The sequence below is a fragment of the Pan troglodytes genome, chromosome 10, assembly GCF_028858775.2.
Source record: "Pan troglodytes isolate AG18354 chromosome 10, NHGRI_mPanTro3-v2.0_pri, whole genome shotgun sequence".
Taxonomy (NCBI): Eukaryota; Metazoa; Chordata; class Mammalia; order Primates; family Hominidae; genus Pan; species Pan troglodytes.
The window spans coordinates 42,443,352-42,460,860 of NC_072408.2; the positions used below are offsets into that span (position 1 = coordinate 42,443,352).

The window sequence follows — 17,509 nt, forward strand, 5'->3', positions numbered from 1 at the left end:
CTCAGGTAATCCGCCCCCCTCGGCCTCCCAAAGTGCTGGGATTACAGACGGGAGCCACTGCGCCCAGCTTGAGTACTGACTTTTTGATTCTGGGGTCTTTCTTCTGGGAAACCTGCATGAAAGGAAGAGATAGTAAAAGTTCCAGTAGTTGTGAAACAGCAGCGGGAGGAATGACCAGGGCTAGAGATAGCCGCCCATCCTTCTTTGGACCCTTCCAGGAGTCTGCAGGGCCTTGCCAGTGAGATGGAATGTTGTGCTTCCAGCTACTTTCCTTCACTAGCCCCAGATCAGATAAGTCTGGGGTGGTGTGTGTGGTGGGGTGTGAGGGGAGATTTGAAGGTAAAATAGCTTCTTGTGTCTGGAATGTCTCAGGAGACTATCTACTCCAGAGTGGGAGCAGCGTAAGGATCAGGCAGAAAGGCAGTCTCTTCACCCAAAGCTTCGGATAACTAATTCTTTCCAAGATAGAAACATTCCAGTCAGGTTTATGGGAACTATACCTGCTCTAGGCTGTTAGGTTTTAGAGTTAAGATGGTGATAGAGGCTGGGCGCTGTGGTTCATGTCTGTAATCCCAGTACTTTGGGAGGCCAGGAGTCCCCCTGGGTAACATAGCGAGACCCCCACCTATATTTTTTTTTTTAAAAATTTTCCTTTTTTTTGAGACGGAGTCTCACTCTGTCATTCAGGCTGGAGTAAAGTGGTGCAATCTCCGCTCACTGCAACCTCCGCCTCCTGGGTTCAAGCAATTCTCCTGCCTCGGCCTCCCAAGTAGCTAGGATTACAGATGCCTGTCACCATGTCTGGCTAATTTTTTGTATTTTTAGTAGAGATGGGGTTTCACTATGTTGGCCAGGCTGGTTTCAAACTCCTGATCTCAGGTGATCCACCGCCTAGGCCTTCCAAAGTGCTGGGATTACAGGCGTGAGCCACTGCGCGGGGCCAAAAAAAAAGTATTTCATTAGGTGCTGGGCCTACAAAGATAGAGATGTGATTACTGCCCTCTGGGAACTCATAGTGTAGAAATGCAGGTGGATATTGACAAGCAACCAGAAAACTGTTTCCTACTAGGGGCATGAGCAAAGAGCTATACAAATAGATCAAGTAAGCTAATTCTGCCTAGGGCATAGAAGAAAGGTGCCCAGAGAGTTTCACAGAGAAGGGGATATTTAAATAGTCCCAAAGGTAAACACAATGGTAAGAGGAGAACAGTCCTTCTAAGCAAAGGGAATGGCAAGAGTAAAGGCATGGAGATATAAACACAAAGGCTTGTGTGTTAAAGGTGGAAGGAGTGAGGAGGAAGCAGTATGAGGTATGAGACAGAAAATCACCTTAGAGAGAGACGGACCAGATTGGACAGGTTTTCAATTCTGTATCAAGGAGCTTAGGCTTTCCCTAAAAGCGAAGAATTTTAGGCAGGGGCCTGGTGGCAATTGGAAGATGGATGACTACTGGGGTTTGGAGAGATCAGTTGCAAGACCTAAGCAGTAAACAAAGTGAGTACTGAGACAGTGGAAATGAAAATAAAAGAGGAGGCCGGGCGTGGTGGCTCACGCCTGTAATCCCAGCACTTTGGGAGGCCGAGGCGGGCAGATCACGAGGTCAAGAGATGGAGACCACCCTGGCCAACATGGTGAAACCCCGTCTCTACTAAAAATACAAAAATTAACTGGGCGTGGTGGCGCGCGCCTGTAATCCCAGCCACTCAGGAGGCTGACGCAGGAGAATTGCTTGAACCTGGGAGGCGGAGGTTGCAGTGAGCCGAGATCACGCCACTGCACTCCAGCCTGGCGACAGAGCGAGACTCCATCTCAAAAAAAAAAAGAGGAAGAATTTGATATATATTGTATAGGTAATGTTGACAGGATTGGTAATCAAATTAATGTTAGTAGGTGAAAGGGAGAACTAAAAGATGATTCTGAGGTTTCAAGTATGAGTGATCAAGGAGCAGTGGGTGATATTATTAAGGGAGATGTGAAACACAAAGAATTATTTCTCCTTCTACTGTGTTGAATTTATCTGGAGGACATCCAGATGAAAATGTCTAGCAAGCAGACTTCCAGGTCAAGAGACAAGTTAGGGCTCAAGATTTGGGAGTCATCAACATGGACACAGTCTTATGTTAGAGTCTTATGTTAGAGTTTAAGAGGGAAAAGGGTAGAGAAAGGAAAGGACACAAGACAGGAACACAAATACTAAAGGATCACAGGAAGAAGTGGCTATGAAGGAGACTAAAAAATATAGAAATGTGCCACACACGGTGGCTCACGCCTGTGATCCCAGCACTTTGAGAGGCCGAGGCAGGCAGATCACCTGAGGTCAGGAGTTGAAGACCAGCCTGGCCAACATGGTGAAACCCTGTCTCTACTAAAAATACAAAAATTAGCTGGGCGTGGCAGCCGGTGCCTGTAATCCCAGCTACTTAGGAGGCTGAGGCAGGAAAATTGCTTGAACCCGGGAGACAGAGGTTGCAGTGAGCCGAGATTACACCACTGCACTCCAGCCTGGGTGACAGAACAAGACTCCAGCTCAAAAAAAAAAAAAAAAAAAAAAAGAAATTTGAAGGAGAACCAAGAGTGTATCAGTGTCACATTCTATGGGAAGAAAGCTCTAAGATACAGTAGTCAAAAGCAGCACATTGAAGCAGTGAGGTCTAAGAGGTTAATAATTGAAAGATCACCAGAGCTGGCAACCAGATGGCTGATGCTAACAGGAAAATTTCTGGTAAATGATGGATGCTGAACAAAGTAGCCTGGGCTAGGCGCAGTGGCTCATGCCTTTAATCCTAGCACTTTGGGAGGCTGAGGCAGGTGAATTGCTTGAGTTCACGAGTTCCAGACCAGCCTGGGCAACATGGTGAAACCCTGTCTCTACAAAAAATACAGAAATTAGCCGGGTGTGATGGCGCATGCCTGTAGTCCCAACTACTTGGGAGGCTGAGGTGGGAGGACAGCTTGAGCTTAGGGGATGGAGGTTGCAGTGAGGCAAGATGAGTGTGATGCCACTGCACTCCAGCTTGGGTGATAGAGCCAGACCTTGTCTCAAAAAAAAAACAAAACAAAACAAAAAAAACCAGTCCTGGCACGGTGGCTAACGCCTGTAATCCCTGCACTTTGGGAGGCCGAGGCGGGTGTATCAGCTGAGGTCAGTTCAAGATCAGCCTGGCCAACATCGTGAAACCCCGTCTCTATTAAAAATACAAAAATTAGCCAGGCATGGTGGCGCGTGCCTGTAATTCCAGCTACTTGGGAGGCGGAAACAAGAGAATTGCTTGAACCCAGGAGGTGGAGGTTGCAGTGAGCTGAGATCGTGTCACTGCACTCCAGCCTGAGTGACAGAGCAAGACTCCATCCCAAAAAACAAAAACAAAAAAACAAACAAAAGCAAACCCACAAAGTAGCCTGAGGATTCAATAAAGGAAGAGAAAAATGAGTGTGAACTACTTTCACTAACTTTGGAAATGGAAAAAACTAATCAGTAGCTTGAAGAGGAAGCTGAGGTTTTTTAAAATGGGGGAAGGGGGAATACTTGAACATGTTTTTTTTTTTTTGAGAGAGAGAGTCTCGCTTCGTTGTCCAAGCAATGTGTAATGGCGTAATCTTGGCTCACTGCAACCTCCGCCTCCCGGTTCAAGCAATTCTCTTCCCTCAGCCTCCCAAGTAGCTGGGATTACAGGTACCTGCCCCCACGCCCGGCTACGTTTTTGTATTTTTAGTAGAGACAGTGTTTCACCATGTTGGCCAGCCTGGTCTCAAACTCCTGACCTCAAGTGATCCACCCAGCTAAGCCTCCCAAAGTGCTGGGATTACAGGGGTGAGACACTGCGCCCAGCCAGAACATGCTTATAGGCTGACAAAAGGTAACAATGACTGTAGCTGGGAAAATCTGAGCAACAAAATAGTAATGGATTATAATCCATGTATAAAATAAATACACATTAATACATACTAATATAAATTGACTAAACAAATGAGGGAGAAGAGACAAACCTTTTTTTTTTTTTTTGAGACGGAGTCTCGCTCTGTCGCCCAGGCTAGAGTGCAGTGGTGAAATCTCGGCTTACTGCAAGCTCCGCCTCCCGGGTTCACGCCATTCTCCAGCCTCAGCTCCCAAGTAGCTGGGACTACAGATGCCCGCCACCACGCCCATCTAATTTTTTGTATTTTTAGTAGAGACAGTTTCACCGTGTTAGCCAGGATGGTCTCGATCTCCTGACCTCATGATCCACCCACCTCAGCCTCCCAAAGTGCTGGGATTACAAGCGTGAGCCACCACACCTGGCCACGATGTCAGCTTCTTAATTTTGACAATGTACCATGGTAATATGTTAACAATGAGGGAAATGGGGTAAGGATTATATGGAAACTCTGTTCTAGCTTTACAACTTTTCTGTAAATCTAAAATTATTCCAAAATAAAAAAGCATATGAGAAAAAAAATAAAGTTAGTGTTGCCTGTTTGTCTTGGTCCTCCACATTTCTGTGTAGTTGTGGCACATTGATCTGGTCATGAAACCATTTACCCGGGAGTTAGATATAGGGCAATTGCACTAATTAACATGTATGGAGCACAACACAGTGTAGCTGGATACCTTTGTTAGGTTCAGAGTATGAAGTTATAAACATACACTCTCACCATTCCCAACCCTCTTCAATACACCAGAGACATGGTTTTTTATTAAAAAACTTTTTAATTGGTTTACAAAGGAGGCTACAGACTACATTGAAACTAATCTTTGTACAAAAGGCCAAAAAAAAAAAAAAAAAAAAAAAAAGTCCCAAAACACCAAGAGACAAAAGGTAGGAGGAAAGACAAGAAAGGAAGATACAAAAGGAGCAGGAAGAAACTTACTTAGGGACAAGATTAGCATCATACATACCTAAGAGTGGGGGGTGAGGGGGAAGAACAAGATGAGAGAGCATTTAAAAGCATTTACCCACACAGCCCTGGTGATAATTGGATTGGAATCAAAACAAACACAGCATGAGATTATTAAGAGGTTTTAAAAGGCAACAGTGGTGTGGACTGGTTATTGCCAGTGTTAAGAGAGAAATAAACTTGGGTTTTTAGGCACCAGAGATTGGAGCACCACCCATCCCTTCCAGAGGATGACAGACTTAGGAAGGGGAAGCAGGCCCTGCGGCAGCTGCCACTGGTGTGTGTAGATGTCTCCTCAGGTCAATCTCAGTGTATCTTCCCCGAAGTCTTTGTGCCCTAGACTCTAGGTAAGGGCTGTGGGATTTCACTGGGAGAAAGGGATGATCAAAAATATGAAGACCTGCCCTTGTCCACAATGTTCAAGAGCAGTTACCGGGAAACTGGAGCACTGGGTAGACAAAGCCCATATCCCTGGGGAAAAGGCACAGTGTAATTCCTGAAGGCAAGATATGGGAAAGCACACATCCCAGGAGAGGTATCAACAAAATCCTCACTACTTGCAGCCCTAGTCTAATCCCATTTGTTAGGCTTTTTTTTTTTTTCTTTTCCCTGATACTTAGCTAGGACTTAGGGCAGTTGAGAGGCAGATCATCATGCCTCTACTTTCTTAGCAGAGACAAGGAAGACTGGGGCTGTTTGATAATGAGGAAGGGGAAAATGGGACAAAATACTCCTCTTTCAAATGAACACTGTGGAGAAAATCTTTCTGGGTTTGGGGAAGTCAGAGTAAAGACTTAGGGGAGTAATAAAGCCAGAGACCCCCCTTCTTTTCCTTTCCCTGCCTTGGATCTAAGGCAAGTGAGCCAAATTTGGAAGAGGGAGTAGGAATTTAAGCTTAAGGCTGCTTAATGTCTTCCTGGGGGCTGGTGTTTTGGGAAGGCAGACAAAGAGAAACAGGTCAACCTCAAAGCTGGTCTGCTCATCCTCTTAGAAGAGGTCTGGTATCTGTGGAGTAGAGCCAAGAGAGGCACCACAGAGAGCACAGTCTCCCAAACAGAAGTAATAACCGGCTCATATTTTATCAGCAGTTTTCAAAAGCAATGTTTTCCGGGGTTGGAGAAGTGCCATATCTTCCTCCCTTTCCCCAAAGCTACTGCTGCGACCTTTCTTTCATCCTTGTACATAAGTTACTGGCTCTCTTCTAAGGGAGATAAATTCTGAGATTTCACATTTTCCCTCTCAACCCCAATAGGCTACCCAGCTTCAGTGAGGGGGAAGGAGAGCTATGCAAAGGGCCCCTCACTTGAAGCAGCTAGACTGTCCTTATTTCCTTGGTACCTGATCTCCAAAACTCTTGATCTGATCCCAAGGTCCAAAAGGCATCAGGGTACTTACAACTGAAAACTTCAAGCAAGTAGCACCAGGGCTCCCCCTAAGCATAACAGGGGCCTGATTAGCACCCCAGAAGAACCCCTCAAAAAGTATATAAATTTATTGCGTCCTAGCAAAGATCTGCAGCTTCCAGTATTCACACAATGTGAAGATATTAACAATACAAAATATATTTTGAAAGTCAAACACCTGTAGTTCATAGTGCTTTTTTAGATTTGTTAAAAAAAATACAATGCTTAGTTTCCTATATAGGATATACAAAAGCAAAAAATATATATGTATATAGTAGAAATAAATCAGCCATAGTAATTTACAGCTTTTGTCTCCAACCCTCCCCTAATCATAATCTTTATCCCACACTTCAGTATATACTTTCTGGGATCAAAGGTTCAATTTATTCTGAACCAGGCTGAGAAATATCCATTAAATTGCATTCTGTGTAGCACCCACAGAGTGCCAGTTGGAAATCCCTGAAGGAAGATGGTGTGGGTTGTTACTGTTCTGGGTAAAAAGTGAGACAGTCAAATGACATGTAAATGAATATAAATGGGCAACCTGAAAACCTGAAAGGATGAGGGGATAAGTGTTTTACTATCTCACCACTCTTCTGGGCATCCCCTGCCCTGCAAGTTTTGGTCATCTAAAAAATTTTAAAAACTCATTCAAAAAAATGAAAAAAACTTATGAAAAAAATTTCAGAATCAATATGCATGTCAGTTACATTAATTTCTGTTAGCCAAAAGTTCAGGGAAACGGGGTTTTTCTGTAATGAGCTCCTGACTCAAGGAATGTAGGCTCCAAACTTCCTGTGGAAGAGACTGAGTGGCTCACTACTGCTGGGAGACAAAAGAAGCTGCTTCTGTTTTGAGGCCAAACAAGATACTGGATCTGGAGCTTCCTTGGTGTGAAGAGAACATGGCAAGTGGAAATAATTAGATATAAATTCACTCATGGTAATGCTAATGAATAGGGTTGAGGGTAAACCAGCAGCTTTTCATTCGAGAAAGAAATACCATCAAATTACCTTCTAAAAGCTTATATCCTCAGCATCATTACATTATTTTATATCTGGTAATTTCATACTGGAGAAGATTCCATTCCTTGAAATGCACTAGCAAAATACTGTACATTCCAGTGAGTTATCCTGCCCCTTTCCTCCAAAAGATGCCAAAGTACATGATTACAGACATAAAATAACAGGTTCTGAGTTCTGCCTTTCAGTGAGAATAAAGGGTATGATAGTGGCTGTGCATGGATGACTTGTATCTCAGCGTTAATAGAATTTGATCTGGGGAAAGTTCCTTGCCATAGTTCCTGAGTTGAAAACAGAATTACATCTGTGGAGAAAGGACCAAATGGAGTGAACTATTGTTTAGAGTATTAAGTTACTATAGTTCAGATTAAACAACACACTTACCCAAAACTTAATTTGGATGGATTTTATATAAAATATATAATAGAATCATACCATCATCTATTTGTAGCCAAAGTAAAAAGATTTATGAGAAGAATAAGGACTCTGCTATAGATCTGGATGTTGGTTTCACTTTCAAACACAAAAATAGTTTCTTTTTAAAAAAGTACAGTAGAATATCCTCCATTCATAATTGTAATTAATTTAGCATAAGCAAAGAAATGACCTTAGGAACATACCCAGGTTTTAAGATAGATTTCTAGGTAATGGGCCTGAAAGGCATTTTGATCTGAATTTATTTTCCAACGATTTCAAATATAATTTGTCATCTCTGTGTAGACATATACGGGCATGAACACACATTCACCCACACATACAAAAACACTTGCTTTCTATCAGATCAGGGTAATTTTTTTATTGCAGGTCTCTTTTAATATTGGCTAGCAGAAAACCTATCCCCAACCTAACAGATTACACACACACACACACACACACACACACACACAGAGCTATTTTCCCACACTTCCTCACAGTGAAAAGCTCTCTAACAAGATACCAGAAGGTCGAGAGAGACAATGCTTTTATGGCTGGGCCTTGAGGACAATTCTGGTTGCATTTAAATCTCAGTGCCAAATGCACTAGGTTCCCTGCCGTTATAATTTTTGGATCAGTCTCTTCTGAAATCAGGTCACAGAGAAAACAGGATGATTTCTCCCAATCTCTCCTATAACACTGTGGTAAGACAAGATTTCTTTTTGTTCTGGGCTATCATTCCCATGATCATGTGCTTCCTTTTCCCTTAGGAACCACCCAAGAACATACAAGGAAAAGTTAAGGGAAAAGATCATAAGAACCACTGTCTTGCCACTAGCACATGCTTTGGAGGAGTTCTGCAGAATGGAAACCTGAAACAGATTCACTGGCTGATGCTCCTTATTGACAATGGAAAAGAACCTAGTGGGGATGTTCAAAAGAAGTGTATTTCCTTTCAGAATATAAACTCAGAAGCCCACACATCAAAACTTAGAGCTACCTTGGAAGACAGCAGTACCAAAGTCCAAATACTCCACTAACTCCTGAACCTGACTACGAGTCATTTCCTCTTCTGAGCACATGATTTTCCTAGTGAAAGCCCCCTACCTATTATTTGAAAATTTGACAGTTTATACAAACTGAGCCAAGATTATTATCTTCAAAGAGACTCTTGTACAATTCCACTGAAAGACTTCTAATTCTTGATGCTCAGAGCAGCTAATGAAGGGAGATGCCTTTGACTCTCCAGCGCCAAGAAGGTGCCTGCGTCAGTAGTATTTTGAACACTCCCTCCACAGTTACTTCAAGCATCAGCCTGGGCTTCAAGGATTTTTCCATTCTGCTGCTGGAACTAAGGTCCTGAAAAAATTGACAGAAGTGCCTCATCCAGGCAGTAACAAAAACAAAACATGAAGTGATCAGATGAGAGAAGATGAGACGGCAACAGTTGAGTTAGGGAAGGAGTGCAAGAAGCTGATCCCAAACAAAAAGACAAAATTAAGAAAGGAAAAACATTATGTATGTATATATGAACTAAAAGCAGAGCATATGAACGCTTAAGCTGGTGGGAAGCCAAGACAACATCTACAGAAAAGCTTGATGTGTCACAACAAGGCTCAGCCATAGGGAAATAAGGCAATATAAAAAAAATGACCAAGGTATTTTGGTCACAGAATGGTCTTCCTCCTCCCAGCCAACCCCTGTGAATGCATCTCTATATATCTTTATATATATATATATATATATATAATAATATAGAATCTGTTTTTTGTTAAAAAGTATTTCAATGATCATATATATTTATCAAGGCATGATGGCTTTAGGAAAGGGGGGGGAATCCATCATGGAAGAGCTGAGAAGAGAAACGCAGGAAGGGTAGGCTGGGGTAAGAAGTGTAAGAAGAAACTGGGGTCAAACAAATGCTCATCAAAGCGTGGCACCAACAGAATTTTCACTAATGTTTCCCACCTTCAAAGAGGCACTGATGATACAGATGGGTGCCGGGACCCCATCTCTTCTCTTGTATCCCTCTCCTGATTCTTCTCAACACCATGCATTTTAATGCTTCATGGCTCTCTCTTCCCACATGTCTCTTGGACCCATGCTACCTTGCATCCCGGGGTTGATGGGTATGGCCCATATGTCTCTGGCCCCGGGTGCCTGATCTCAGAAGCCATTGCCACTGATATTAATGGACTGCAGATCTGCCACCTGCATGACGTTGATGCCACTGTTGGCAAGACGGGCAATGCCCTCTGGACAGATGGCCTCCATGGCTACCATATTGGTGGTAATAAGGGCTGAAGGAGTGGCAGTGCCACTGCCTTCTGAACCTGCCCCACTGTCCAGGGGCAAAGTGCCCACACTCAGAGCTACACCTGGGCCTCCCTTCTTATTCTGGTGGGTCTTGATATGTTTTGACAGGTGGTCACTCCTCATGAAGCGCTTAGGACACTCAGGGCAGGCAAATTTCTTCTCACCTAGGTAAAGGAAGAAAAGATAAGAAGCTGACATGTTAGGAAGTGAGGTTACCTTACCCAATTCAGTGCTTACTCTACTAAGCTGAGTAAGGCCAGTATGAGAAGGTGATCAAAAACAAGAAAAATCTTCAAGTGGCTGGGCGTGGTGGCTCACGCTTGTAATCCCAGCACTTTGGGAGGCCGAGGTGGGCAGATCACGAGGTCAGGAGATCAAGACCACGGTGAAACCCTGTCTCTACTAAAAATACAAAAAATTAGCCGGGCGTGGTGGCGGGCGCCTGTAGTCCCAGCTACTCGGAGAGGCTGAGGCAGAAGAATGGCGTGGACCCGGGAGGCGGAGCTTGCAGTGAGCCAAGATCGCGCCACTGCACTCCAGCCTGGGCGACAGAGACTCTGTCTCAAAAAAAAAAAAAAAAAAAAACTTCAAGTATATTTTCCTTTTGGCGGGGGCGTGAGGAAGAAAACTATATAAAGGTTGGGGAGTACTCGGTAAGGAAGGTAGAACTTAGCAGTTTTAAAAGTAAGGCAGGGCAGAGACTAAGAGTAATGGTTTCAATGCTTCACCTTCAAAAATCCCACTCAAAATCTAGCTCCTTATTTTATTTTATTTTATTTTTTTGAGACAGAGTCTTGCTCTGTCGCCTAGGCTGGAGTGCAGTGGCACAATCTCAGCTCACTGTAACCTCCGCCTCCGAGGTTCAAGCAATTCTCCTGCCTCAGCCTCCTGAGTAGCTGGGATTACAGGTGTGCACCAGCACGCTTGACTATTTTGTAATTTTAGTAGAGACAGAGTTTCCCCATGTTGGCCAGGCTGGTCTTGAACTCCTGACCTCAAGAAATCCACCCACCTCGGCCTCCCAAAGGGCTGGGATTACAGGCATGAGCCACCACACCTGGCTCCTTCCTGTTTTTTTTTTTTTTTTTTTTTGAGATAGTGTCTCGCTCTGTCGCCCAGGCTGGAGTGCAGTGGCACGATCTTGGCTCATTGCAAGCTCCGCCTCCCGGGTTCATGCCATTCTCCTGCCTCCACCTCCCGAGTAGCTGCAACTACAGGCGCCTGCCACCATGCCCGGCTAATTTTTCTGTATATTTAGTAGAGACGGGGTTTCACCGTGTTAGCCAGGATGGTCTCGATCTCCTGACCTCGTGATCTGCCCGCCTCGGCCTCCAAAAGTGCTGGGATTACAGGCGTGAGCCACTGCACCCAGCCCCTCCTTCCTTCTTAAAAATTTTCCAGATTAACTCCAATTCCATTTGTGACCCATATATTCAGTTTCAAATTAAGTTGCTCAGAAATTTTAGTTATTTTGTAGGTATATTTTGTGTTTTTCATTCTAGTCTATTACTATTTTTCTCTCCCATAGGCTCTTGCTCACCTGTGTGTGTACGTTTGTGCCTCTGTAGCTCATCCGAACGTGTGAAGCGTTTCCCACAGTATGACCAGGTACACATAAATGGCCTCTCGCCTGTATGCCAGCGCAAGTGTGCCCGCAGGTGTGAGGTCTTGCCATACACTTTCCCACAGCCTTGGATGTGGCAAATATGCTGTTTCTTTTTGCCAGGATCCCCCGAGCCCCTGAAAGTGAGGACACAACTATTCATCATTCATTCTAGAGAAAACTAAAGAACCACGAAGTATCAACAGCAATCACCCAATCGACACCAAACTAACCCAAACTTTTATTTTTTGAAAAAGTCTTCTTTTTTGTTTTTTTGAGACAGAGTCTCACTCTGTCGTCCAGGCTGGAGTACAGTAGCATGATCACGGCTCACTGCAACCTCCGCCTCCTAGGTTCAAGCGACTCTCCTGCCTCAGCCTCCCAAGTAGCTGGGATTACAGGTGCACGCCACCATGCCCAGCTAATTTTTGTATTTTTAGTGCAGATGAGGTTTCGCCATGTTGGCGAGGCTGGTCTCGAACCCCTGAGCTCAGGTGATGGATCTGCCCGCCTCCGCCTCCCAAAGTACTGGGATTACAGGCGTGAGCCACTGCACTGGACCAAGGCTTCTTTTTTTTGTTCGTTTGTTTGTTTTGAGACAGAGTCTCGCTCTGTCGCCCAGGCTGGAGTGTAATAGCGCAATCTTGGCTCACTGCAACCTCCACCTCCCGGGTTCACGTCATTCTCCTGCCTCAGCCTCCCGAGTAGCTGGGACTACGGGTGCCCGCCACCACACCCGGCTAATTTTTTGTATTTTTAGTAGAGATGGGGTTTCACCGTGTTAGCCAGGATGGTCTCGATCTCCTGACCTTGTGATCCACCCACCTCGGCCTCCCAAAGTGCTGGGATTACAGGCGTGAGCCACCGCACCCGGCCAAGGCTTCTTTTTTAAAAAGCTTTCTAGGGGCTGGGAGTGATGGCTCACGCCTGTAATCCCAACACTTTTGGAGGCCGAGGCAGGTGGATTGATCACCTGAGGTCAGGGGTTCGAGACCAGCCTGGCCAACATGGCGAAACCTCATCTGTACTAAAAAATACAAAAATTGTTCAAGACCACCAGTCTTATCAACATGGTCCCCATCTCTACTAAAAATACAAAATTAGCCAGGCGTGGTGGCACATGCCTGTAATCCCAGCTACTTGGGAGGCTGAAGCAGAGGAATTGCTTGAACCTGGGAGGCAGAGGTTGCAGTGAGCCGAGATCGCGCCGTTGCACTCCAGCCTGGGCAACAAGAGCGAGGCTCTTTTTTTTTTTTTTGAGACAGAGTCTCACTCTGTCGCCCAGGCTAGAGTGTAACGGCACGATCTCGGTTCACTGCAACCTCCACCTCCCAAGTTCGAGCAATTCTCCTACCTCAACCTCCTAAGTAGCTGGGATTACAGGCACCTGACACCACGCCAGTTAATTTTTGTACTTTTAGTAGAGATGGGGTTTCACCATGTTGGCCAGGCTGGTCTTGTACTCCTGACCTCAGGTGATCCGCCCACCTTGGCCTCCCAAAGTGCTGGGATTACAGGCGTGAGCCACCGTACCCGGGTGAAGCTCTGTCTTAAAAAAAAAAAAAAAGGCCGGGCGCCCCCATGGCTCATGCCTGTAATCCCAGCACTTTGGGTGGCCAAGGCAGGCGGATCACAAGGGCAGGAGATCGAGACCACCCTGGCTAACACGGTGAAACCCCGTCTCTACTAAAAATACAAAAAATTAGCTGGGCGAGGTGGCGGGCACCTGTAGTCCCAGCTACTAGGGAGGCTGAGGCAGGAGAATGGCGTGAACCCAGGGGGCGGAGCCTGAAGTGAGCCAAGATCGTGCCACTGCACTCCAGCCTGGGCAACAGAGCAAGACTCCATCTCAAAACAAAAAAATAAATAAATAAAATTTTTTGGCCAGGCGCAGTGGCTCACGCCTGTAATTCCAGCACTTTGGGAGGCCGAGGTGGGCAGATCACACAGTCAGGAGATGAAGACCATCCTGGCTAACAAGGTGAAACCCTGTCTCTATTAAAAATAGAAAAACTTAGCCGGGCGTGGTGGCACACGCCTGTAGTCCCAGCTACTCGGGAGACTGAGGCAGAATTGCTTGAACCCAGGAGGTGGAGGTTGCAGTGAGCCAAGAATGTGCCACTGCACTCCAGCCTGGGCAACACAGAAAGACTTTGTCTCAGAAAAAAAAAAAATTCTTTTTTTTCATTTTCTCTTTTTATTGCCAGTAAAATATTCCCACATAATTTTTAAATTTTTTGTAGAGATCGGCTCTCACTTTCTTGCTGAGGCTGGTCTCAAACTCCTGGGCTCAAGTGATCCTCCTATCTTGGCCTCCCAAAGTGCTGGGATTATATGCATCCAGCTCTGAGTCTTAAATCCTAAAAAAAAAAATTAACCTTCGCCGGGCATGGTGGCTCACGCTGGTAATCCCAGCACTTTAGGAGGCCGAGGCGGGCAGATTATGAGGTCAGGAGATCGAGACCATCCTGGGTAACACAGTGAAACCCCGTCTCTACTAAAAATAAAAAAAGATAGCTGGGTGTGGTGACAGGTGCCTGTAGTCCCAGCTACTCAGGAGGCTGAGGCAGGAGAATGGCGTGAACCCAGGAGGTGGAGCTTGCAGTGAGCCAAGATCGCGCCACTGCACTCCAGCCTGGGCAACAGAGTCAGACTCAGTCTCAAAAAAAAAAAAAAAAAAAATTGGATTCAGAGAAGGACTGTGTGGTAGATAGAGCTCCCTCTCCCCTCCCCCCTCCCCCCTCTCCCCTCTCCCCTCTTTCCACGGTCTCCCTCTGATGCCCAGCCGAAGCTGGACGGTACTGCTGCCATCTCAGCTCACTGCAACCTCCCTGCCCGATTCTCCTGCCTCAGCCTGCCGAGTGCCTGTGATTGCAGGCGTGCGCCGCCACGCCTGACTGGTTTTCGTATTTTTTTGGTGGAGACGGGGTTTCGATGTGTCGGCTGGGCTGGTCTCCAGCTCCTAACCGCGAGTGATCCGCCAGCCTCGGCCTCCCGAGGTGCCGGGATTGCAGACGGAGTCTCGTTAACTCAGTGCTCAATGGCGCCCAGGCTGGAGTGCAGTGGCGTGATCTCGGCTCGCTACAACCACCTCCCAGCCGCCTGCCTTGGCCTCCCTAAGTGCCGAGATTGCAGCCTCTGCCTGGCAGCCACCCCGTCTGGGAAGTGAGTAGCGTCTCCGCCTGACTGCCCATCGTCTGGGATGTGAGGAGCCCCTCTGCCTGGCTGCCCAGTCTGGAAAGTGAGGAGCATCTCTGCCCGGCCGCCATCCCATCTAGGAAGTGAGGAGCGCCTCTTCCCGGCCGCCATCACATCTGGGAAGTGAGGAGCGTCTCTGCCCGGCCGCCCATCGTCTGAGATGTGGGGAGCACCTCTGCCCTGCCGCCCCGTCCGGGATGTGAGGAGTGTCTCTGCCCGGCCGCCCTGTCTGAGAAGTGAGGAGACCCTCTGCCTGGCAACCGCCCCGTCTGAGAAGTGAGGAGCCCCTCTGCCCGGCAGCCACCCCGTCTGAGAAGTGAGGAGCGTCCTCCCTCCTCGTCTGGGAGGGAGGTGGGGGGGGTCAGCCCCCCGCCTGGCCAGCCGCCCCGTCCGGGAGGTGAGGGGTGCCTCTGCCCGGCCGCCCCTACTGGGAAGTGAGGAGCCCCTCTGCCCGGCCAGCCGCCCCGTCCGGGAGGGAGGTGGGGGGGTCAGCCCCCCTCCCGGCCAGCCGCCCCATCCAGGAGGGAGGTGGGGGGATCAGCCCCCCGCCTGGCCAGCCGCCCCGTCCGGGAGGGAGGTGGGGGGATCAGCCCCCTGCCCGGCCAGCCGCCCTGTCCAGGAGGTGGGGGGGGCGCCTCTGCCCGGCCGCCCCTACTGGGAAGTGAGGAGCCCCTCTGCCTGGCCAGCCGCTCTGTCTGTGAGGGAGGTGGGGGGGTCAGCCCCCGGCCCGGCCAGCCGCCCCGTCCGGGAGGGAGGTGGGGGGGTTAGCCCCCCGCCTGGCCAGCCGCCCCATCCGGGAGGTGAGGGGCGCCTCTGCCCGGCCGCCCCTTCTGGGAAGTGAGGAGCCCCTCTGCCCGGCCAGCCGCCCCGTCCGGGAGGGAGGTGGGGGGGTCAGCCCCCCGCCCGGCCAGCCGCCCCGTCCGGGAGGGAGGTGGGGGGGTCAGCCCCCCGCCCGGCCAGCCGCCCCGTCCGGGAGGGAGGTGGGGGGATCAGCCCCCAGCCCGGCCAGCCGCCCCGTCCGGGAGGGAGGTGGGGGGATCAGCCCCCCGCCCAGCCAGCCGCCCTGTCCGGGAGGTGAGGGGCGCCTCTGCCCGGCCGCCCCTACCGGGAAGTGAGGAGCCCCTCTGCCCGGCCAGCCGCCCCCTCCGGGAGGGAGGTGGGGGGGTCAGCCCCCCGCCGGGCCAGCTGCCCCGTCGGGGAAGTGAGGGGCGCCTCTGCCCGGCCGCCCCTACTGGGAAGTGAGGAGCCCCTCTGCCCGGCCAGCCGCCCTGTCCGGGAGGGAGGTGGGGGGTCAGCCCCCCGCCCGGCCAGCCGCCCCGTCCGGGAGGGAGGTGGGGGGGTCAGCCCCCCGCCCGGCCAGCCGCCCCGTCCGGGAGGTGAGGGGCGCTTCTGCCCAGCCACCCCTACTGGGAAGCGAGGAGCTCCTCTGCCCGGCCACCACCCCATCTGGGAGGTGTACTCAACAGCTCATTGAGAACGGGCCATGAAGACAATGGCGGTTTTGTGGAATAGAAAGGGGGGAAAGGTGGGGAAAAGATTGAGAAATCGGATGGTTGCTGTGTCTGTGTAGAAAGAGGTAGACATGGGAGACTTTTCATTTTGTTCTGTACTAAGAAAAATTCTTCTGCCTTGGGATCCTGTTGATCTGTGACCTTACCCCCAACCCTGTGCTCTCTGAAACATGTTCTGTATCCACTCAGGGTTGAATGGATTAAGGGCGGTGCAAGATGTGCTTTGTTAAACAGATGCTTGAAGGCAGCATGTTCGTTAAGAGTCATCACCACTCCTTAATCTCAAGTACCCAGGGACACAAACACTGCGGAAGGCCGCAGGGTCCTCTGCCTAGGAAAACCAGAGAACTTTGTTCACTTGTTTATCTGCTGACCTTCCCTCCACTATTGTCCTGTGACCCTGCCAAATCCCCCTCTGCGAGAAACACCCAAGAATGATCAATAAAAAAGAAAAAAAAAAAAAAAAAAAAAATTAATCTTCTTCCTCTTATCTCCAAATCTATTAATTTTTCTTTATATTTGTAAGAAACTGGCTGGGTCAACTCACCTTCCTTCACTGTCTTTACAGTAGGGGCAGGTGCATGCTTCCCGCCGGGTCCTCCGACCGGCTTGGGGTTGGGCATCTGGGCTGTTTTCTCCTTCCTCTCCACCTGCTGTGTCATCATGTATTCCATCACCACCAGCCCCATGGAGACCAAGCTGAGCTCCATGATCACCTGAAATTAAGAGAGAAAAGGGTCAACATGTGACATGGGCAGGTTATCACTGGCATCTCAGTGATACCCTACAGTCACAACATCATTTCTTTTGAACTGACATCCTACATTCACAGTATCACAAGTTTTGAAGCCTTTTTATGTTTAGCCATTCCATTCACTGACACCTGAAGACTCACTGAAATCTCAAGAATCATCATTGAAAATACCAAGAGTGGCTGGGCGCAGTGGTTCACGCCTGTAATTCCATCACTTTGGGAGGCCGAGGTGGGCGGATCACCTGAGGTCAGGAGTTCAAGACCAGTCTGACCAATACGGAGAAATCCCGTCTCTACTAAAAATACAAAATTAGCTAGGAATGGTACGCATGCCTGTAATCCCAGCTCCTTGGAAGGCTGAGCCAGGAGAATTGCTTGAACCCGGGAGGCGGAGGTTGCAGTTAGCTGAGACT

At 48.4% G+C, this 17,509-nt stretch overlaps 1 protein-coding gene across 4 annotated transcripts in view; it reads right to left on the bottom strand.

The window, feature by feature from the left end:
- Positions 1 to 4,667: 4,667 nt before the first annotated feature.
- SP1 (Sp1 transcription factor) overlaps positions 4,668 to 17,509 on the bottom strand; it is a 38,543-nt gene continuing 25,701 nt past the window's right edge. For 3 of the 4 annotated variants that reach the window (XM_003313665.6, XM_016923339.4, XM_054663295.2), the window contains 3 exons: positions 16,890 to 17,058; positions 11,571 to 11,770; positions 4,668 to 10,194 (listed from right to left, as the gene is read on the bottom strand). In XM_003313665.6, coding sequence (XP_003313713.1) covers positions 9,881 to 10,194; positions 11,571 to 11,770; positions 16,890 to 17,058 — 683 coding nt within the window. In that variant the 3' untranslated portion in view covers positions 4,668 to 9,880. The remainder of the gene's footprint in view (positions 10,195 to 11,570; positions 11,771 to 16,889; positions 17,059 to 17,509) is intronic. The other variant, XM_054663297.2, reaches the window with a different exon arrangement.